The 24,685-nt window shown below is 37.1% G+C and overlaps 1 protein-coding gene across 1 annotated transcript in view; it reads right to left on the bottom strand.

Annotated features, from left to right (window-relative positions):
* Positions 1–1,290: 1,290 nt before the first annotated feature.
* Positions 1,291–24,685, bottom strand: part of PCGF6 (polycomb group ring finger 6) — a 53,099-nt gene continuing 29,704 nt past the window's right edge. Inside the window, exons 8-11 of the mRNA XM_005888041.3 lie at positions 24,571–24,598; positions 16,651–16,749; positions 5,990–6,076; positions 1,291–2,537 (exon numbers count right to left, since the gene is read on the bottom strand). Coding sequence (XP_005888103.2) covers positions 2,481–2,537; positions 5,990–6,076; positions 16,651–16,749; positions 24,571–24,598 — 271 coding nt within the window. The 3' untranslated portion in view covers positions 1,291–2,480. The remainder of the gene's footprint in view (positions 2,538–5,989; positions 6,077–16,650; positions 16,750–24,570; positions 24,599–24,685) is intronic.

Below are 24,685 nucleotides of genomic sequence, written 5' to 3'. Positions count from 1 at the left end.
TGACTTACTGCAGAAATATCTATCAAATAATTACATTTAATGTTGTTGTTCAGTCGCTCTGTCGTGTCCGACTCAGTGCAACCCCAAGAACTGTAGCACGTCAGGCTTCTGTCCTTCACCTCCCGGAGCTTGCTCAAACTCACGTCCATGGAGTCGGTGATGCCATCCAACCATTTTGTCCTCTGTTGTCCCCTTCTCCTTCTGCCTTCAATTTTTCCCAGCATCAAAGTCTTTTCCAATGAGTCGGCTCTTTGCAACAGGTGGCCAAAGAACTGGCGCTTCAGCTTCAGCATCATGATGTCCTTCCAATTAATATTCAGGGCAGATTTCCTTTAGGATTGACTGGTTTGATCTCCTTGTAGTCCAAGAGACTCTCGGGAATCTTCTCCAACACCACAGTTCGAAAGTATCAATTCTTTGGCGCTTAGACTTCTTTATGGTCCAACTCTCACATTCATACGTGACTACTGGAAAAACCATAGCTTTGACAAGATGGACTTTAATTAATTACATATAATACTCTGCTTTAAAAAAATAAGTGTCTTCCCATGTTACTGTAAATCATAATTTCTGAGCCCTTGGAATAACCTTAGTATGCCTGAGAACTTGGTCACACCAGATAGTTTATGCTGACAATGTGATTTATGGTGAACGCCTATTTTTATATACCTGGGACATGCCATATCAGGCTGTCTACCGGGAAGGTGCTGGGGTATCAAGGCTGCATGCCTATGTGACTGAATTCCAGTAAAAACTCTGCACTCAAGGCTCAGGTGAGCTTCCCTGGTTGGCAACACTTCACATATCATGTTGGGAAAATTAAACACTCTCCTTGCATTGCCAATGGAAGAGGACAAATGCAAGCTTGTGCCTGGTTTCTCCTGGACTCTACCCTATACATCTTTTCCTGTTGCTCATTTTAATCTGTATCCTTTCGTAGTAATAAGCTATAACCAAGAGCATAATAACTTTTTGGGTCCCATGAGTCTTTCTTGTGAACTATTAAACTTGAGAGTGGTCTTGGAGATCCCCAACACAGATGTTAACACGGGACAGGAACAAAAATAGTAAGTAATTTGTGCAAGAGACATTGACGAGGCAGTGAACTCCATAGCTGTTACTTTGTCCACTGTCAAATAAAGGCATCTGGTATAACCAGGGAAGGTAAAGACGTTTATAAAATATTTATTTGATGGCACAATTTAACTTTGCTTTGGATGTCCTGTTCCTTAAAGAGTTTTACTTAGTTTTTAAAAATCCTCAAGAAACACAAGCATTTCAAAATAGGTTAAAATAAATTTTTATTAAAAAATTGTATTAAATGTTAGAAGAAATTTATACAGAATTCATAAATTCTTTATAAAACAATTACCAATCGTTCTCCAATTATAATTGTTTTTATGCAGACTTGGAAATTTTGCAGTGAAATAAGGTTTACAAAATATTTCTTTTAAAGTATTACAATGCTAATTTTAGGCAAAATAATCTTTAAAATGGAAATTTTTGTATGCAAGTGAGTGAGCCCTCAAACACCCGTATTCTTTATCCCAGCAACAAATGGGAAAATGAACATTAAACTGACTTACTGAGGAAACAATGAACAAGTATTCTGTAAACCTTAAATTCATTCAAAATTTTAAATTACTTTCAAAAGCAATATCATTACAAGGTACTGACAATCACACTGTGTACTAAAAATTAATGTTAATCCAACTAATATTCAAAAAAATGTTGCCAAGAGGCACCCCTTGTTGTAAGATGTGTTAAAGGTGCCTTTAATACACTGAAGACCTAAACCCTACAGGGGACAGTATCCTCACACACACAAAAATAGAATTCATCCCTTTTAGAAGTGGATAATATCTCTTTAGTAGTGTTGCTGGTTTTAAAAAAAAGACATAAGTTCAAAATAATGCGGCAACATACAAAAGTGGCCCATGGTTTTGGTCTTTGTCTGAGAAGTACATTCTGTAATTTAACAAAGTCTGGTTTTAAATTTTCAGTTCAAAAGCATACTTCTTTTCCAATTGGATGACTGCCCAACTGATGCCATTCCAAAGAGCAGAATCCCAATCACCAACTTGAAAGGGGTATGGCTCAATGAAGACAAAAACAGTGACTGATTTACCTCAAAGATTAGGAAACAAAATCTATATCAAAGTATCTGAAATCATAAAAAGTAAATGCTTTTAAAAATTTTCCCCCTGAGCTATGGATGCTTTTTATATAGTCACTTACTAGAGAGACTTTTTACTAAACAGATCTTTCACTAAACAGATGCATTCTATCATTCCAAGTTATACTTAAAAATCCTATGATTTATAAGACTCCTACGATTCTTCGTGCTGAAAATAGGTAAGTTATGTCTCAAACAGCACAAAATGATAGCAATTACATGTTTCATGGAAATCTTTGGTGAGAATGCAATCCTGCAGAAGCCGCCTTATTTTGTTCACTCACTCATAACAGTCTTACAATCTTCAAGTAATTTTCAAAGGAGAAACCACAAGTCCATAATGAAGGACCAGCAGACCATCCTGAAAAAAATAAAAGTGTTTTGCAGTTACTTGAAAACCACTTACATATATGATCAAGTCAAAGATAGTTTATTTTTCATAACCCAACACTAATGTGAAATTCCTTGATTTAAAGAGAATGAAAGTCCAAGATAAAGAAACTTGCTTATCTACTCAGCTCATAACCAGACACTCCCTGTTAGTGTGCCTTTTTAATGACTCTTAGAAGAAAATCCTGAAACTACCAGTATCCACAGTTTGTCAAGGTTGTTTATGGCTAAACAGTTCTCCAAAAAGAACTAAAACTTCTCATTTTGCAGATTATTTAATATATCACCCAACTCTGGGCTTCTCTAAGAAAGACTCAATTATCATAGAGTATCATGGATCTGCTAGGAAATAAAACATTTATTTCCCATACAAATGCAGCTTACAACTAAAATAAGTGAGAAAACTTCAGAACTCTTACCCATTTAATACAGGATGCATTTTACTTCCTCCTTGAAGACTGTTCAGTACAATTCACCCTTTCTTTGCTACCCAGAGTCATCATTATGAACTGTAACTGTACTGCGCTATATAACACAGTGATGTCCTCTGGGGCTGTCAGGAAACTTAACACTAAATGACTCCAGATATCATGTTTATGAGTCTCTTTATGTCTCCTTTCTTGATATGAGGTCTTAATTCTTTGTGCTCTCACCAAGGCTGCACCCAGCAAGCAACCTACCTTTTTAAGATGCTATTTGTAATTTACTATGAACTGAAAAACTAGCTTAAAAAGAAGACTCATTGAGAAAGTATGCCATGGGCAATGAGCCTACTTTAAGCAACATTTAGAGGGAGTGGTGGCATACACGCCTTGCATTTCCAACTCTGGTCTAGCTATCACCCTTTCTTTCTTCTTTATTAAGCTTTTTCATGGCTCCACTTCCTCATTGCTCATTCACTGTTCAACTCACTGCAATCTGGCTTCTGTTACTGGCAACTCCAGTGAAAACTCATCAGCATTCTAGAAAGGGGTTCACAAATTCAAATACCCACAAAAGCCAGAGAAGTACCATAAATGAATATGTGAGTCAGTTAAGCAGTCAAATAGGGTATGTTGAGACCAGTGATAAACCATATAGCAGATGCTTAGCTAAAGGAATTTAAACTCAAAAAATATTTAAAACACAGAATAAGCCAAATAAAGTACAACCACACCATGTTTGGCCTACAGATCATCAGATCTCTTCTAGGCTAATTAGTCTAATCAAAGTAAATGAATTTGTATTCTAACACACAGAAGGACCCTATTAACATATTTACATGAATACAAATTACATTTTACAGAATGTCAATTTTTTGCATATAGTTATGTTTCAGAATTACAAGCTGTTTAAAATCTCAAAACAACTTCAATACATGTATAAAATTACACTTTATGAAATGAGATAATCTTTACATTTCAAATTTATATCTATGCTTATTTTGTTTATATTCTGATAAATATATAGGAATATATAAATTTATTTATATTTTATATTTAGATGTTTCCATTCATGGTCTTCTTAAACAATCTAATCAGAGTAAATCCTCTAAAAGACAAGTCAGATTATGTCTCTTCTGTCCTTGGCTCAAATCTCTCCAATCAATAGTTTCCCACCTCACTCAGTTAAAATCCAAAGTTCATACTACAGTCTATAAAGTCCTTCATGGTTTTATTCTGTCAGATCTGAGCTCCTCCCACTCTCTCCCTCACTTGCTACATCCTAGCCTTCCTACTGCAGAGATGTATTATTCATTTAGCTAAGAGGTCCTGAGATTACATGACACTTACATAGTTATCAATGAGGACTTTAATTATAAATATTCTTTAAATTGAAGTCATACTTCCTACCTACTCCATTGACTTTGGGATTTTACGCCTAGCTTTTTACATTTCTAATCAAGCTTAACTTTAAAAAAGACAATATTTTCTAAGATTTCTAAAGTATGATTTTATAAAAATCTTAGGAAATGTCTTATTTATACCTCTAAGTATGCTTTACTTAGCTAAGAAACAATTTTACTTTTGTATTTTATGAAGATCTTTTGAATTATTTGTTTCTAAAATATAAACAATTAGTACAGTATATTTCTAAAAACATGTAAGAATAATCAAATAATTACCCAAAAAAGTATTCAGCTGCCCTTTTGCTAAGATCCTAAGCTTTAAGTTCAACTTTTTCAACAGCTGAACCTTGATTCCACTGCTAACTAACCAACTCATCTTGGGCAAGGTACTTAATCTTCATACACCAGTTTTGTCATCTATCAGATTCCCCAATGGATTTCAGAATTAGAGGGCAAAATTCCAAAAGAAATTGGATTTTTCTCTTCATTAAAATTGTAGGTCTTATCTTGCTTTCATTTATCCTTATTAGATTTCACACTATACTTCCCACTCACATTATAGGCTACTTAAAATATCGTTTAACAGTTACCATGGCTTCTTACCAACTGAGCTAGGAGTGGTATGTGAAATCTCTACAGACTAATGAGTATCCGCAAATTTTTCTTAAAGACACGTCCTCGCAGATACATTTGCCCAGTAGTCTTCAAAGCTCTACTGCAGTATGAGACAGAGAAGAAAAAAGGCCTCTAGAATCAAACTGCCTGGAGTTTGAGCCCTGGCTCACACACTTACTGCTACTGCTGCTAAGTCACATCAGTCGTGTCCAACTCTGTGCGACCCCATAAATGGCAGCCCACCAGGCTCCCCTATCCCTGGGATTCTCCAGGCAAGAACAATGGAGTGGGTTGCCATTTCCTTCTCCAATGCATGAAAGTGAAAAGTTAAAGTGAAGTCACATCAGTCGTGTCCTAGTCTTTGCGACCCCATAAATGGCAGCCCACCAGGCTCCTCTGTCCGTGGGATTTTCCAGGCAAGAGTACTGGAGTGGGTTGCCATTTCCTTCTCCACACACACTTACTAACTGTGGTTAAGTTACATGTCCTTTCTGTACCTTACCTGTGCGTGCGTGCTCAGTTACTTCAGTCACGTCCGACTCTGTGCTACCCTATGGACTGCAGCCTGCCAGGCTCCTCTGTCCATGGGATTCTCCAGGCAAGAATACTAGAGTGGGTTGCCATGCCCTCCTCCCGGGGATCTTCCCCACCCAGGGATCAAACCCAGGTCTCCTGCACTGCAGGCAGATTCTTCACCATCTGAGCTCCAGGGAAATCCACCTTACCTGTACCTTTCCTTATCTTTAAAACTGGAGATAAAAGAATACCTACCTCATAAAACTATGATGAGTAAGAGAGCTCATCATTACAAATCATTTAGAAAAGTACCTGACACACAGTAAGCATCCAGTAAACATTAGCTTTATTATTTATAGTCCAAATAATTTTAATTATAGAATGTTTATTAAAACCCTAATAACACGGAACACTCTTCTTTCATTAATTAACTTGCCCGTTAGACATAAATATGGTAGACCTACCTGCATTGCTGCATCGCCTATTGCACGTCGAATTTCCCTTAGAGTTTGATACCGTTCTAACAAGTGATCACCACAGATGATGTCTACCTACAGGCAAATAAGAGTATAAGTCTGCTGTCCTGCTTCAAAAAACCACATTAAAAAAGAGGAAGATCAACATAATTATTTTTAGACTAGACTTTGCTATTTTGTTTTTTATTTATTTATTTTGGCCATGGCATGTGGGATCTTAGTTCACCAACCAGGGATTGATCCCGTATCTCTCGCATTGGAAGTGCAGAGTCTTAACCACAGGACAGCCAGGGAGGTTCTGACTTAACTATTTTAGACTGATTAAACATTCTTACGAAACAGTTTAGAAACTATTTACAAATAAAATGGAATGAGCACTAGAGGACAAGGCAGAACACAGAACACTACAGCAGATATTCCAAATGGTTTCCTTGAATCTCTCAGAACAAGTTAAATCATACTTGATATGTTCAGCATAAGATGGCTCAGAAAATTATATTTTTAAACAGTTCATGACACAATGATTAAGGGCTTATAATGCTTCAAAATGCAATCTTTGGTTGTTTGATCTTCTTATTAAAGAATATCTCATTTTCCAACAATGAAAAGTCTAATACTGATATAAAGTACATAATAAGGCATTGTGTTTTACAGGTAGAACAATCTTAACAAGGTCTTTTCAGCCCTTTTAGTGATGTCAAAGCTCTACTATAAATCTACTTCTATACCGAATGCGCTAGACAGAACAATATGGCTGTATAGTTATATACTGTATTGTATATGATTCCAGTATATTCACTTGCTAGAAACAGAAATGAAGTCCTTACATGCTCTTTCACTGAGTACTCCTTTTCCACTGCTTTAAAATGGGAACAGGTCCTCAACATCTTATTAACACATATCACTTAATAGACTCCATCTCCTAAGACTCCTATTTAGCTTATGGCATGAAATTCTTCCTTGCTCCAAACCAGAGTTATCACCTCTTAACTCCTATTTCTCCTTTTCCTTTCTTCTCACATGCAATCAGCTACACCTGTTGCTTCTTTCTTCATAATACCTTTTAAGTTCATATCATTCTTTCAAGTGCTGCCTTCAGGTTTAAACCACTGAAATCATCTCCTAACCAGATTCCTAACTTCAAATTTTGTTTACTCTAAAAATCCTACACAATGCCAACATGTTAATCCCCCTAAAACCTTTAGCATGCTTGGGTAAGAATAAAAAGTACCTGCATTTAACTGAGCAGCCACTATGCACAGCATACATTACACTTATATATTTTACATATATTATCTCATATCATTTTCACATTCCTATGAGTTAGGTATTATAATTCCCACTTTGCAGATAGGGATGCTTAAGAAGTAAAGACACTAAATTTTCCTAAAATCACAAAGCCGGTAAGCAGCAAAGTTCAGATCTGAAGCCAGGTCTATTTCCAGGTCTATCTTTCTCCAAAAATCAGTGCATGTCAGGGATTGGCAAACTTTCTATAAAGGGCTACATAATAAATATTTTAGGCTTGTAGGCCACAAGATCACTGTTACATGTGCTCAATTCTGTCACTTTAGTATAAAAGCAGCCACAGGACGGCTGTTAAAATAAAACACCGTTTATGAAAAGATGGCAGGCTAGATTTGGCCTGTGGGTCAGTTTGTCAAGCCCTGTGCTCTCTCACAATGAATAACCTCCAATTTCACTTTTCACTTTCATGCACTGGAGAAGGAAATGGCAACCCACTCCAGTGTTCTTGCCTGGAGAATCCCAGGGACCAGTGGGGCCTGGTGGGCTGCCGTCTATGGGGTCACACAGAGTCGGACATGACTGAAGTGACTTAGCAGCAGCAGCAGTAACAACTCTTGTTTAATGCTTACCAGTTTTAAAGTTGGTAGAGCAATATCTGTTTGCAAAAGGACTTGAAGGCAGTAACAGCTGATCTTGAGCACAGAACTTAGATCCAAGAAAAATTATAGACCTTGGAAACTAACACTATATTTTAATTAAGTATCCAGCAAGTCAGAGACCACCACTCTTAGTGGGCTGGACCATGTGGTATACATTTATGACTTGGTTACTACAAATTTTTAACTTAATCCCAAGAGGTTAGCCAGTTACTAACAGTTTGATGCATATGGTCCTAGTTGCTGTGTGTGCACACATGGATTTTATTTTTATAGAAATGGGATCGTGTCACATATTTTGTTCTACATATTCTTAAAACATACACACACACACAAACACCAAAACCTTAATACACGGACATCTTTTGGAATGCATAGTTAACTCTGTCTTTAATAGCTGCATAGTGTTCCATTTTATGAAATATATCATAAATTATATATCCATTTTCCTCAGAAACATTTAACTGCTTCTCACTTTACCTGTTGATTAACTTAGTTCATTCAAACAGAGTCACATTTTTGAGGATGTAACAAACATGACCCCCATTATTTGACAATTAGCTAGAAGGACTCAGCATATTCACAGCTATGATTTACTACAGCAACACAGCAAGGATACAGTCAGATCATCAGTAAGGTAAAAAGATGTAGGGAGAGTCTGGAGAAATCCATTCACAGGCTTCCTTTGCTCCTCCCTCCCAGTCCAGGAAGCAATACTCCCACAATACTCTTTTCTCTAGCAGTAGAAATGCAGCCAATTTGTGCACTCTCTGCCAGGGAAGCCCACTTGAGGCTCAGAGTTTAGGGGTTGTACTGAAGCCTGGTCATGTCGGCATTCTCTGCCTAGCAACTAGCAAATTCCAGACTCCCAGAAGCAAAGCAGGTATTCAGTTTTCAGTCCGTGCACGGGGAAACACACATTCAATACTGCAGTCTTAAGCCAGCTCCCTAGATGCTAGGCAAGGGCCAACCTTGTAAGCCAGTCCTTCTGGAGACAGCAGCCTCGGGTCTGCTTTGTTAACTCTTTTCTGCATAATCTTTCTAACCTCCTGAGTATTAAGTCTTAGACAGGCAGGATAACTACAATATATCTGAATCTCAGAGCAGAAATCAGAATGTGAAGATAGTCTTAAGGCAAGAAAAACCCTTAACTTTTTAAAAGCAAGATCACACTAAAGCTTCCAAGACAGAATTTTTCACTGAATGAGCCAGTGCCACACTCATCCCTCTTTGTTCATACATACTCTTTTCTTTGACAGAAAGTTCTTTTCCTCCTTATCTGGCCAAAAAAAAAAATCCATTCTGCAAATCCTTTGACAAATTCAGAGCTAAATCATTCACTCTGTGCTCCTGTTGCACTCATCATAGCCTACTGTCATTTTATATCTTTCCCACACAGTTCTGAGTTGCCTGACAGCATGAATTTTCTGTCTCATGTTTGTAGTGGATGCCAAGCACACAGATTGCTCAATTTAATATTAATAAATAGAAAATGAATGGTAGGGATATACCATATGACACATTAGAATCTCCGTAAATGATTTGGAAACAATTCAGTGGTATGGTTAAGGGTTAAGGTAATATACTAAATAAATAATAATAAAAAGGAACTTATCGGGACTTCCCTACTGGTCCAGTGACTAAGAATCCTCCTGCCAATGCAGGGGACACAGGTTCTATCCCTGGTCCAGGAAGATCCCACATACCTGAGGCAACTAAGCCTGTGTACAGCCTCAATTACTGAGCCCGTCTGTCACAATTACTGAGTCCATGTGCCTAGAGCCCATGCTCTGCAACAAGAGAAGCCAACACATTGAGAAGCCAGAGCACCTCAAGGAAGAGTAGCCCCTGCTCAGGGCAGCTAGAGAAAGTTTGCGCACAGTAACAAAGACCAGCACAGACAAAAAGTAAAATAAATACATAAATTACAAGGAAAAAAACCTGTCTTATAAGACGGAACTCAAAATTTATTACTACATCTTTTATATACAAGATATTTAGTGATAAATGTGATAAGCATTTTATAAAACCAAAAATAAGATTAAATGATGTACAAAGGAAAATACTACAAGAGTTGGTTAACAAAAAAAAGAAAAGAAGATACGGTAAGACATCAATAAATTCACAACACCACTAAATCAACCATGATAATTCAAAGACACTGGGATCTCTATATGAAAAAAATCCACTCAGATAATTATTGATTTCTGATTTGAATTGACTTAAATCTCTTAAGAACACGTGATCTATATATTTTTTATCCTTCAAAACTATCTTCTTTTTTTATTTTTATCTGCTACAAATAAATAATATCTTAAAGGTATTTTATCATTTAACAATCCCTTAGTAATCATGCTTCTTCCAGCCCAGCGTTTCTCATGATGTACTCTGTATAGAAGTTAAATAAGCAGGGTGACAATATACAGCCTTGACATACTCCTTTTCCTATTTGGAACCAGCCTGTTGTTCCATGTCTAGTTCTAACTGTTGCTTCCTGACCTGCATACAGATTTCTCAAGAGGCAGGTCAGGTGGTCTGGTATTCCCATCTCTTTCATAATTTTCCACAGTTTCTTGTGATCCACACAGTCAAAGGCTTTGGCATAGTCAATAAAGCAGAAATAGATGTTTTTCTGGAACTCTCTTGCTTTTTCCATGATCCAGCGGATGTTGACAATTTGATCTCTGGTTCCTCTGCCTTTTCTAAAACCAGCTTGAACATCAGGAAGTTCACAGTTCATGTATTGCTGAAGCCTGGCTTGGAGAATTTTGAGCATTATGTTACTAGCATGTAAGATGAGTGCAATTGTGCGGTAGTTTGAGCATTCTTTGGCATTGCCTTTCTTTGGGAGTGGAATGAAAACTGACCTTTTCCAGTCCTGTGGCCACTGCTGAGTTTTCCAAATTTGCTGGCATATTGAGTGCAGCACTTTCACAGCATCATCTTTCAGGATTTGGAATAGCTCAACTGGAATCCCATCACCTCCACTAGCTTTGTTCGTAGTGATGCTTTCTAAGGCCCACTCGACTTCACATTCCAGGATGTTTGGCTGTAGGTCAGTGATCACACCATCGTGATTATCTGGGTCATGAAGATCTTTTTTGTACAGTTTTTCTGTGTATTCTTGCCACCTCTTCTTAATATCTTCTGTTTCTGTTAGGTCCATACCATTTCTGTCCTTTATTGAGCCCATCTTTGTATGAAATGTTCCTTTGGTATCTCTGATTTTCTTGAAGAGATCCCTAGTCTTTCCCATTCTGTTGTTTTCCTCTATTTCTTTGCATTGATTGCTGAAGAAGGCTTTCTTAGGTCTTCTTGCTATTCTTTGAAACTCTGCATTCAGATGTTTATATCTTTCCTTTTCTCCTTTGCTTTTCGCCTTCTCTTCACAGCTATTTGTAAGGCCTCCCCAGACAGCCATTTTGCTTTTTTGCATTTCTTTTCCATGGAATGGTCTTGATCCCTGTCTCCTGTACAATGTCACGAACCTCATTCCATAGTTCATCAGGCACTCTATCTATCAGATCTAGGCTCTTAAATCTATTTCTCACTTCCACTGTATAATCATATGCTTATTTAACTTATATGCAGAGTACATCATGAGAAACGCTGGGCTGGAAGAAGCACAAGTTGGAATCAAGATTGCCAGGAGAAATATCAATAACCTCAGATATGCAGTAGCATATTGGGCATCTACTGACCTGGGGAGTTTCTCTTTCAGTATCCTATCATTTTGCCTTTTCATACTGTTCATGGGGTTCTCAAGGCAAGAATACTGAAGTGGTTTGCCATTCCCTTCTCCAGTGAAAGAGAAACTCCCCAGGTCAGTAGGTGCCCAATATGCTACTGGAGATCACTGGAGAAATAACTCCAGAAAGAATGAAGGGATGGAGCCAAAGCAAAAAGAATACCCAGCTGTGCATGTGACTGGTGATAGAAGCAAGGTCCAAGCTGTAAAGAGCAATATTGCATAGGAACCTGGAATGTCAGGTCCATGAATCAAGGCAAATTGGAAGTGGTCAAACAAGAGATGGCAAGAGTGAATGTTGACATTCTAGGAATCAGCGAACTGAAATGGACTGGAATGGGTGAATTGAACTCAGATGACCATTATATCTACTACTGCGGGCAGGAATCCCTCAGAAGAAATGGAGTAGCCATCATGGTCAACAAAAGAGTCCAAAATGCAGTACTTGGATGCAATCTCAAAAACGACAGAATCATCTCTGTTCTTTTCCAAGGCAAACCATTCAATATCACAGTAATCCAAGTCTATACCCCAACCAGTAACGCTGAAGAAGCTGAAGTTGAACGGTTCTATGAAGACCTACAAGACCTTTTAGAACTAACACCCAAAAAAGATGTCCTTCTCATTATAGGGGACTGGAATGCAAAAGGAGGAAGTCAAGAAACACCTGGAGTAACAGGCAAATTTGGCCTTGGAATACGGAATGAAGCAGAGCAAAGACTAATAGAGTTTTGCCAAGAAAATGCACTGGTCATAACAAACACCCTCTTCCAACAACACAAGGAAGACTCTATACATGGACATCACCAGATGGTCAACACCAAAATCAGATTGATTATATTCTTTGCAGCCAAAGATGGAGAAGCTCTATACAGTCAGCAAACACATGACCAGGAGCTGACTGTGGCTCAGACCATGAACTCCTTATTGCCAAATTCATACTTAAATTGAAGAAAGTAGGGAAAACCACTAGACCATTCAGGTATGACCTAAATCAAATCCCTTATGATTATACAGTGGAAGTGAGAAATAGATTTAAGAGCCTACATCTGATAGATAGAGTGCCTGATGAACTATGGAATGAGATTCGTGACATTGTACAGGAGACAGGGATCAAGACCATCCCCATGGAAAAGAAATGCAAAAAAGCAAAATGGCTGTCTGGGGAGGCCTTACAAATAGCTGTGAAGAGAAGCGAAAAGCAAAGGAGAAAAGGAAAGATATAAACATCTGAATGCAGAGTTTCAAAGAATAGCAAGAAGACCTAAGAAAGCCTTCTTCAGCAATCAATGCAAAGAAATAGAGGAAAACAACAGAATGGGAAAGACTAGGGATCTCTTCAAGAAAATCAGAGATACCAAAGGAACATTTCATACAAAGATGGGCTCAATAAAGGACAGAAATGGTATGGACCTAACAGAAACAGAAGATATTAAGAAGAGGTGGCAAGAATACACAGAAAAACTGTACAAAAAAGATCTTCATGACCCAGATAATCACGATGGTGTGATCACTGACCTACAGCCAAACATCCTGGAATGTGAAGTCGAGTGGGCCTTAGAAAGCATCACTACGAACAAAGCTAGTGGAGGTGATGGGATTCCAGTTGAGCTATTCCAAATCCTGAAAGATGATGCTGTGAAAGTGCTGCACTCAATATGCCAGCAAATTTGGAAAACTCAGCAGTGGCCACAGGACTGGAAAAGGTCAGTTTTCATTCCACTCCCAAAGAAAGGCAATGCCAAAGAATGCTCAAACTACCGCAATTGCACTCATCTTACATGCTAGTAACATAATGCTCAAAATTCTCCAAGCCAGGCTTCAGCAATACATGAACTGTGAACTTCCTGATGTTCAAGCTGGTTTTAGAAAAGGCAGAGGAACCAGAGATCAAATTGTCAACATCCGCTGGATCATGGAAAAAGCAAGAGAGTTCCAGAAAAACATCTATTTCTGCTTTATTGACTATGCCAAAGCCTTTGACTGTGTGGATCACAAGAAACTGTGGAAAATTATGAAAGAGATGGGAATACCAGACCACCTGATCTGCCTCTTGAGAAATCTGTATGCAGGTCAGGAAGCAACAGTTAGAACTAGACATGGAACAACAGGCTGGTTCCAAATAGGAAAAGGAGTATGTCAAGGCTGTATATTGTCACCCTGTTTATTTAACTTATATGCAGAGTACATCATGAGAAATGCTGGACTGGATGAAGCACAAGCTGGAATCAAGATTGCCAGGAGAAATATCAATAACCTCAGATATGCAGATGACACCACCCTTATGGCAGAAAGTGAAGAGGAACTCAAAAGCCTCTTGATGAAGGTGAAAGTCGAGAGTGAAAAAGTTGGCTTAAAGCTCAACATTCAGAAAACGAAGATCATGGCATCTGGTCCCATCACTTCATGGGAAATAGATGGGGAAACAGTGGAAACAATGTCAGACTTTATTTTTCTGGGCTCCAAAATCACTGCAGATGGTGACTGCAGCCATGAAATTAAAAGACACTTACTCTTTGGAAGGAAAGTTATGACCAACCTAGATAGCATATTCAAAAGCAGAGACATTCCTTTGCCAACAAAGGTTCGTCTAGTCAAGGCTATGGTTTTTCCTGTGGTCATGTATGGATGTGAGAGTTGGACTGTGAAGAAGGCTGAGCGCCGAAGAATTGATGCTTTTGAACTGTGGTGTTGGAGAAGACTCTTGAGAGTCCCTTGGACTGCAAGGAGATCCAACCAGTCCATTCTGAAGGAGATCAGCCCTGGGATTTCTTTGGAAGGAATGATGCTAAAGCTGAAACTCCAGTACTTTGGCCACCTCATGTGAAGAGTTGACTCATTGGAAAAGACTCTGATGCTGGGAGGGATTGTGGGCAGGAGGAGAAGGGGACAGAGGATGAGATGGCTGGATGGCATCACTGACTCGATGGACGTGAATCTGAGTGAACTCCAGGAGTTGGTGATAGACAGGGAGGCCTGGTGTGCTGCGATTCACGGGGTCGCAAAGAGTCGGACACGAATGAGCAACTGAACTGAACTGAAACTGAACTAGTAATCATGCATTCCTGCTAGTAAATAACCATTCATGAAGGTCACATATCTGTAAACAAAGCATACATTTTCCATTTGGAACTAAATGGTTTTAAAGAAGGTCAGCACAGAAGACTCCAGTGACTGGGTTGATCAAGAATTGTTTAATGGCTAACTATTTTGTTTAATGGTTAACTATTAACCATTGGCATGCTCAGGCCATGGGGTTGCAAAGAATCGGACATGACTGAATGACTGAACAGAACTGAATGGTTAACTAGCTCAATGTTTCATTCATATTAGAAGTAACTCTTGCTTATTTTCCCTTGGATTTAGAAAGCTTCAACAATTTTAGTCACAAATAGGCCTGCATAAGTGATAATTACTGTTCTATTATTTTAACATTTTGGTGAAATAGTAATTTATGAATGTTACCAGCTATAAAGTACCTGAATTAGAAAAAAATATTTACCTAGAGAACCAAGAGCTGAGAAAGAAAATTAAAGACTGAAACAAATTTCAAAATGTTAAAAGCCTTGAATTCTATGAAATGAGGAAAAAAATAAACCCACATTTTTATACAATAGAGTCAATTTAGAGTTTTGGCAACCAAATTTCTTAAAATACCAAATGTGAAATTTATCAATGGCTCTGATCAATATCTAGCCACAGAGAAAGTAATCTATACCCTAAAGAAAGCCTCTTGGGTGCCACTTCTTATTCTATATAATCAGGTACAACTCTTCTGATTTCTGCTCTTAGAAATAATAGACTATTATGGGGTCACTCACAATTCTTTGTTCAGGAATCTGTAAACAGCTATCTATTTCTCACCAAAAGCCAGAATAAAGGTAATAAATAAGTCATTTCCAGTTTTCAGTTGCCATGAGATATAGCTAGTATGATGTCAAAGTCAGTAAGGGAAGTCACATCTAACTGCATTTAATATATATATTTGGAGGAGGGCATGGCAACCCACTCCAGTATTTTTGCCTGGAGAATCCCTATGGACTGAGGAGCCTGGCGGGCTACAGTCCATGGGGTTGCAAAGAGTTGGACACGACTGAACAATATATATTTAGTACCAACAGATATTGATACTAAAAGCATAGCAAAATTTCATCTAGTTTTAAAATATTTACTAACTTAATCTATAGTAAATAGATATTTTAGAAAAAAATTATTCTGTGAAATTTTACACATGATGAAAAATAACAAAAAATCCCTTTTAAATTTGACTAATGAAACAGCAAAACTATATAAATGTGCATTTTCATTGGCCCACATTACTAAACTATGAGTATATTCACATTTTATATTCAATAATACATGGCGTTTGAGATTTTCATCTTACAAAAGAAAGTATTATACAACTAGAATGGAAGATCTTTTTCAATCCTTAGAAAAATAACAGTCTATACTAGATAGATATTTCACTTTTCTAGGTGTCCTGAGCTAGATACTGATATAAGGATGGCCTCTGAAGAGACTGAATGGATAGAAAAGTATACTTTTGCTCTACTATCAAAAAGAAAAGAGCTGGAGCTGAGGCTCTAGAAGCTCTTTAATCATTCTCATATCCTCAGCTTTTCTCTGACACCCAGAGATGGTAATCAACGGCAGCAAGAAACAGCCAGTAAGTCAAATATGATTAAAACTTGGGGGTAGGGATCACTGTGTACCAATATTCAGTAACTATTTATAATATCTACAATGTCATAAAACAAAAGCCACTGCACGAAATCCTAGAGATAGTTCTTCAATATGCTAAAGGTAATCTCACAACTTCCCATTTTTTAATATTTATTTTTATTTGGCTGTGCCAGGTCTTAGTTGTAGCATGTGGGATCTAGTTCCCAGACCAAGGACTGAACCCAAGCCTTATGCACTGGGAGTGTGAAGTCCCAGCCACTGGACCACCGGGAAGTCAGTCCCTTCCCCTGACTTTTAACATACATATACTCTACCTGACAAGCTGGATCAAGACCCATTTTTCTTCTGAGGAATTTTTCTACATGTCCAATAGTCGCTTCTCCTGAAACTCGGACAAACTTCTTTTCCAATGGCTATAAGAGTAAATAAACAAACCAATTTCAGGTAAAAAATACATAAAATGCATAAACCTTAAAACATATTTTATAGCAAAGATGATTCAAAAGATTTACAAAAGAAAAAATATCATGAAATTTGAGTTAATTTATCTATCCCATACAAAAAAAGAATTTTTGCTTAGCTTCTCCTCTCTAAAAAATGTCAACAATTTTTTTTTAATAGAAAGGCTTTAAAACTTAGAGCAAAATTTATTGACAGTGAATACCCAAGATTCAATATCTAAAAGAACCTAGCTTCCTCAACAAAAAAACTGCAAGAAAAAAAAAAAACACACAACCAATCAAAGAGTAGGAGGAATCCATAGATTAAAAAAGATATAAGGCCTATAAATAAGAGATATCAACCAATTACAATATATGGATCTTATTTGGATCCTGATTTTAAAAAATCTATAAAACAACTTTCATAGGAAACTGAAATAGCATGTGGATATTTGACTAAGGAATTACTGTTAATTTTTAAAACTATAGCATCATTATTATATTTTTATAAAAAGTCCTCATCTTTCAGAAGCAAACTGAATTATTTACTGATAAAACTATAGTCTTGGATTTGCTTGAAGATTATATAGGAGAAGTGATAAAGGTAAAGATGAACTGAGATTGGCCATGATTTTATAATTATCGACATTAAGTAATACATGTACACAGGCATTCATTTTACTATTGTCTACTTTTGTATGAGTTTGAAATTTCTTGCAATAGTGGAAAATAAAAAGATTAACATATAAACATAAATGCCTGGAATCTGATCCAATGGTCTAAGGTGATGGGTAGAGAGACCATAGGGTTTTAAAGTAGACTCAAACTAAATGCTTTCCCTGCTATTCTATCTCTGAGGCAATTAAAAGGATATTACTATTAACAAAAATGAAAAGCTAGGGTAATAAGAATTAAAAAGTACCTTTTAGGAAAACATAAAGTATTTTTCTAGAACTAGCAGAAAGAAATCCTAGAATTGTTACCAAAATGACGCAGGCAGGTTAAGCATGTATTTGTCCCATGTAACAGCACTCAGTTCTCTTCTCTGTAATTTGGTTTCTTAAGAACTTTCCTAACGATAGCTTTATCCCTAAATACCATAGTGCAACAGATAGCAGATTAAGTGCAAATATTCCAGAGACAGACTGCCTGGGTTTAAACCCTGGTTTTGTAATTTTCTAGCTGCAAGTCTTTGGACAACTTGCCAAAGCTTTCTGTGTTTCCATTTCCCCATTTGTAAAGCAGAGATACTAGCAGCACCTACCTCACAGAATTATCATGAGGAAAGGGTGTTAAAAAAGTATGTGTGTGTATGTGTGCATGTGTTAGTTGCTCAGTTGTGTCCAACTCTTTGTGAGTCTGCCAGGCTCCCCAGTCCATGGAATTCCCTAGGCAAGGATACTGAAGTGGGTTGCCAATTCCTCCTCCAGAGGATCTTCCTGACCCAGGGATTGAACCTAGGTCTCCTGCATTGCAGGTGGATTCTTTACCATCTGAGCCACCAGAGAAGCCCTAATATATGTAATAACTATAATTCCTGGCACACAGTACGTACTTAGTTATTACTAGTGCATTGATTTATTGTGCTCCTTTATGTGAAGGAATGTAATTAGAGGACCTAGTTGTCATCATGGATACTGATAATAATGCAGACAAAAATGGCAAAGGTTCGTGTTTTTTTAACACAGATATAAAAATCATCTCGAAAATCTATGGCAGTCTTTCTCACTAAGGAGCAAAACAGCAGTGCTCCAAGTGCAGTCTTGATGAAGGCACTGCACTGTAGGTACCATTGCCTGAATAGCCTGAATCCTATCAAGTGCCTTGAGAAGCACAAAAATCTTCCCTACCACCTGTTAACACAGAAGGTCAATTTGATAAGAAAGCTGGAATAATAAGATAGAATCTATAGGGAGATTTAAGAGACATTCAGCTATTTTCTGGCTATAGAAAATACATACTACTAAAAATATCTTTTAAAAAGATCAACTCATTTTACCTTGAAAAAATTCCTGCCTCTGTCAACTGAAAATAGTTACCAACCCAGTAGCAAGGTAAATTCCTAGCAACCAGATTTTAATTCTGAAATACCACCCAAGGATACCTTGGAGAAATGACCGATTCTGTGTCTGGGGCAAGAGATTTAAGAGTTGGAGTATGAAATATCTTGTTATTACAGCCATGATTATCTTAAGATATGACAATCTGAACATTAAAATAGATCATTAAAGAGGATTTAAACCACAAATATATTTAAATGCAAAGTAAAACAAAAACACTGATTATGACTGGAGCATGCTAAAGAATCAACTCATTATTTTGAACCTGGGAAGTAAAGACAAAGAATCAGCATTTATCCTTTCTTTCCTATATGAATGGTATTGCTGGCTAACCAAACAGAAGTTTCTCTTATAGAAGTATTTCAATAAACGGAGGAGGAATAACATCATTTTCCAAACCCTATTAAGTTAATGGACTTGACATTGAGTACCAATACTTGTTAGCATTACAAAGACACACACACAAACAGAGACAAAAACACACACACAAAAACAAAGAGACACAAACAACCAGACATTATGTGCCTCCAGTGGACAAAACGCCACCACCTATAAAGTATTCTTAGTTCCCTCAAGTCAAACCTGTATGACCAATACTCAGACGTAACTACCAGTTTACGAGCAAGACAGAACTTGTTAAATCACAGAGATGCAACATCAAAACCCAGTCTGTAGGAAACCATATAGCACAAATGACTCAGTTTTGTCAACAATGAACTGCAAGAAAAAAGAAACAGAAATGAACTGCGAGAAAAAAAACAGAAAACTTACAGATTTAAAGATCTATCAACCAATCACAATGTATGAACATTATTTGGACCTTGATTTAAAATAAAACACTCACCGGGACTAAGATAAAAATTTGTACACTGACTAGATACCTGGTAAGAAACATCTTTTTTTGTTCCCCACTTCCAATCTTTTGAAAAATCACAAACTTACAAAGAGGTTATAAGACTAGTAAAATGAAGATCCAGATAGACTTAATCTACTTTATGAACTAGAATATTAACATATTGCTATATTTGCTTTATCTCTTCCAACATATATGTATATGTGTGTGCATACATAGACACTTATTATTTCTTAAGTTGCTGCTGCTTAGTCACTCAGTCTGAATCTTTGCAACCACATGGACTATTGCCCACCAGGCTCCTCTGTCCATGGGGATTCTCCAGGCAAGAATACTGGTGTGGATTGCCATACCCTCCTCGACGGGATCTTCCCAACCCAGGGATCGAACCCAGGCCTCCTGCATCGCAGATGGATTCTTTTCCTGTCTGAGCCACTAGGGAAGCCCATTTCTTAAGTTACTTGCAGACATTGAGATATCTTACCCCAAAATATACCTGTAGTTATCTTCTCAGAATAAAGGTATTCTCCCTCATAACTACAATATAATTATGAGGAAATATTCAGGAAATTTATAACAATACAATGCAATTATCTAAATGGGTCCAAATTCAAATTTTTCCAATGTCCTAATAATGTCCTTTGTATGTTGTTCTTATTTCAATCCAGAATCTAATGAAAGAACGCACACTGTATTTTGTTGTCGTGCTTCTCTAATTTCCTTTCATCTAAAATAGGTCTGTCACTTTATTTTTATCTTTCACTACACTGACATTTTTGTAACTTGTTTTTTTGGTATGATACATGTTCACTAAAAAAAGCAACTCATCTTTTAAGATTACTGAAATACTTTACAGAGGAAGTGGCAAAATGCCAGGAATTGTTTCAGAAAAACATTAGAAAGAAGGGAAGTGTGGGAGTCCCTGGTGGCCTAGTGGTTAGGATTCAGAGCTTTCGTTGCTATGGCACAGGTTCAATCTCTGCTTGGGAAACTGAGATCCCACAAGCCCTGTGGCAAAGTCCCCCAAAAAATAAGGGAAGTGGATGGAATTATAAAAGAAATTCAATTGTCATTAGTTAACTGGTAAAACTGTGTGATGGCTGCATGGAGGTTCTATTCTGTCTACTTTTCAGTATGTTCAAACATTTTCATAAATAAAAGTTAAAGAAAATAAGATTCCTGGGAAATTTTTTCTGACATGTACTACTGCTTGGTGAAATATTTTTAAATTGAATGCAGCAAACAGACTTTATGATTGTCATGCCATAAGTTATGTGGTGAAAAGTTTAACTAGGCACTATTCAAATAGGAAAAGGAGTACGTCAAGGCTGTATATTGTCACCCTGCTTATTTAACTTCTATGCAGAGTACATCATGAGAAACACTGGACTGGAAGAAACACAAGCTGGAATCAAGATTGCCGGGAGAAATATCAATAACCTTAGATATGCAGATGACACCACCCTTATGGCAGAAAGTGAAGAGGAACTCAAAAGCCTCTTGATGAAAGTGAAAGTGGAGAGTAAAAAAGTTGGCTTAAAGCTCATCATTCAGAAAACGAAGATCATGGCATCTGGTCCCATCACTTCATGGGAAATAGATGGGGAAACAGTGGAAACAGTGTCAGACTTTATTTTTCTGGGCTCCAAAATCACTGCAGATGGTGACTGCAGCCATGAAATTAAAAGACACTTACTCTTTGGAAGGAAAGTTATGACCAACCTAGATAGCATATTCAAAAGCAGAGACGTTCCTTTGCCAACAAAGGTTCGTCTAGTCAAAGCTATGGTTTTTCTTGTGGTCATGTATGGATGTGAGAGTTGGACTGTGAAGAAGGCTGAGCGCCGAAGAATTGATGCTTTTGAACTGTGGTGTTGGAGAAGACTCTTGAGAGTCCCTTGGACTGCAAGGAGATCCAACCAGTCCATTCTGAAGGAGATCAGCCCTGGGATTTCTTTGGAAGGAATGATGCTAAAGCTGAAACTCCAGTACTTTGGCCACCTCATGCGAAGAGTTGACTCATTGGAAAAGACTCTCATACTGGAGGGACTGGGGGCAAGAGGAGAAGGGGACGACAGACGATGAGTTGGCTGGATGGCATCACTAACTCGATGGACGTGAGTCTCAGTGAACTCCAGGAGTTGGTGATGGACAGGGAGGCCTGGTGTGCTGTGATTCATGGGGTCGCAAAGAGTTGGACACGACTGAGTGACTGATCCAATCCTAGTCAGACATATTTATTTGAACTCCAAGATAAAAAATAAAAGCAGCTTTTTAAGCAGTAGATTATAACTAGAACTCCCCTATAAATGCAGAATTAAAAGAAAAATGATAAGATTGCCAAAGTGTTAGCTAAGAAAGTATTTTTTAAAAACACTGTTTTAGCAAAGTAAAAATAGTCAAAAAATGCAAAAATAGGATCATTTGTTTCTAAAACAATACATTCATTACCTCATACAGACATAAGCCTGCAAATTAACACGGGAATGTTTAGTTAATACTGAAAACGTAATGCTTCAAAACTTTAACAATAGTATAAATAAACTCCTATAAACTTATCTTTATCAACTCAAAGTCAATCTTGTTTTAAATAAATCCCACCCTTTTCCTATCCCAACTGCTTCCTGGCCCCCATTCCCCAGGCTTGTTTTGAAACAAACCCCTTACATGATCATTTCCTTTGTAAATACTTCAGCATGCATCTCTAAAAAATAAGAACTCCTTTAAAAAACATAATACTGCCACCATACTCTAAAATTTCTTAATATCAGAAAATAGACAGTAAGTGTACAAATTTCACCAACTGTCTAAATTTTTTTACCTAGTAGAAAATGATTTTATTTTTAGGGTTGTCATTACAAAGAGAATAAAAATTTTAATTTATGTATATATTATTTTTATCAGATATATTTTTGTTTTCTCAAAATGCATGCGCTAAATTTATTATAAACAATGCTTCTATTTGAAGTTTTCTTGGCCTTGGCTTGTTTTTTAACAGCTTTACTGAGATATTCACTTATCATTAAATTCACCACATTTTAAAGTATACAATTCAATGGGTTTTAGTGTATTTATATAGTTGTGCATCTATCACCATTACCTAACTTTAGAACATTTTCATCACCCAAAAAGAAACACATGCCAATTAGCAGTCACTCCCAACTTCCTCTCACCCCCAAGTGTCTGGCAACCACTAATCTACTCCGTATCTCTATGCTTTTGCCTATACTGGACATTTCATGTAAGTGGAATCAAATAACACATGGTCTTTTGGGCCTGGCTTCTTTCACTTAAATGTCTTCAAGGTTCATCCATGTTGTAGCATGTATCGATACTTCATTCCTTTGTACAGCCAAATACTGTTCCATTACATGGATATATCATACTTGGTTTATCCATTCATCAGTTGATGGATATTTATGTTACTTACAACTGGGGGCTAGCGTCTCATAAAGTTTTTAGTTTTCAAATCCTATCCAAATAAACACCATACACTGATGTCCCTTGAGTCTCTTCTAATCAATATATTCTATCTATATGTTCCCTCTTTATGTCTTTCCCTTTTATTTGCTGAAGAAACAGAACTGTTTGTCTTTGTCCTGCAGTTTTCCATTATCTAGATCTGGCTTATTATATTCCTACAGAGTAATTAAATAAGTTCCTGTGTCCCCTGGATTTCCTGTAAATTAGTAATCCAGGGGTATGATCAGCTTCACATTTGTTTGGGCAAGAACACTTCATAGGTGGCAGGCAATGTCGTATTTCTTTGATGTGTGAGGCTCCGAATTACATACATATTCTCCGTGCCCATGTGCTTCTGTGGAAGTAATAGGCTAATATTCCAACTTAATTTTTAGTTCTTTCTTCATGAGATTTTTATACTCTGTTGGCTCACCTGGCTACTACAGGTCACTACACAGATGTCTTCAGTGACCTCTAGGAGCCTATGACTGTACTTGTCCCATACAGAAACTGTTATGCTGCTTTCCCACCCACCACACTATGAAAGGACTTCCTAAAGTTTATCACTGTAAGTTTGGTATTTTACAACTTAGAAGAGGTTAAAAGAGGCAAACCTAACACTGCATCCCCTCCATCACAATGATCTCTGGGAAAAACCTATAGTATACTTTGTCCAAAAAAGTACTCATCTATTCCTATGCATCAACTCATGTCCCTTAAGCCACTAGAGTCACAAAACAAAACACTATGCCCAACCAGGTATAATTCACCCATATTTTCGTGTAGACTTTGACAAAGTCACTGAAAATCTAAGCAGATCAAAGTCAGTTATTTCTTTATATTTTTATAATCCCAAGTAACTCTACGGCCTGATTTACCCCCTTTAAAAAAGTCTCCTTTTCCTGAGTGACTCATACTACAGGAGCTGCACAGTGTGCAATGGCACCTGTGAAACCGAAGCCTTTAAGACAACTCTGAACTTAAGAATTCATTCTTACTGCTAAAGTTTCACTAAATGATTGAAGCGAAAAGTTGAGGCAAGTTAATCTGAACCAAAGATGTTACATGAAAATGAAATTATAAGTTCATATTTAACTCTAAATGCCAACTATGCAAAAAATGCTTTGAAATATTTTTTAGTCACCAAATCAGTACAGCATTTGGCTTCACTTTTAAAAATTGCTCACTTATTTTTCTTTAAACCATTGTTGTGAAATAATAATAAATCCCTACTTAATAACTCTTTTCTCAAAAATCTATTATAGGAGAGCATTATTGAATATACTCCAAATTTCAACAAGTTTTATTTCTAAAATACTTTTTATTGTTACCAAAGACAGTCTCCACACGATTGTTAATCTTAAATTTGTGTCTTATAGGGCCCTCTTGTAAAGCAAATGAAAAATAAAAGTAAAATACCTTAAAATGTCCTGTGCCTTCATTAGCACTGAAAAATGAAAGCAAAATTAATCAATTTTAAACTACATATTTAATCATATAACACAGAAAAATAACATAATATAAATATTTGAGA

Source organism: Bos mutus, chromosome 26, assembly GCF_027580195.1.
Source record: "Bos mutus isolate GX-2022 chromosome 26, NWIPB_WYAK_1.1, whole genome shotgun sequence".
Lineage (NCBI taxonomy): Eukaryota > Metazoa > Chordata > Mammalia > Artiodactyla > Bovidae > Bos > Bos mutus.
The sequence above is the reverse complement of the archived record's forward strand: the minus strand, read 5'-3'. Positions and strand labels throughout refer to the sequence as shown.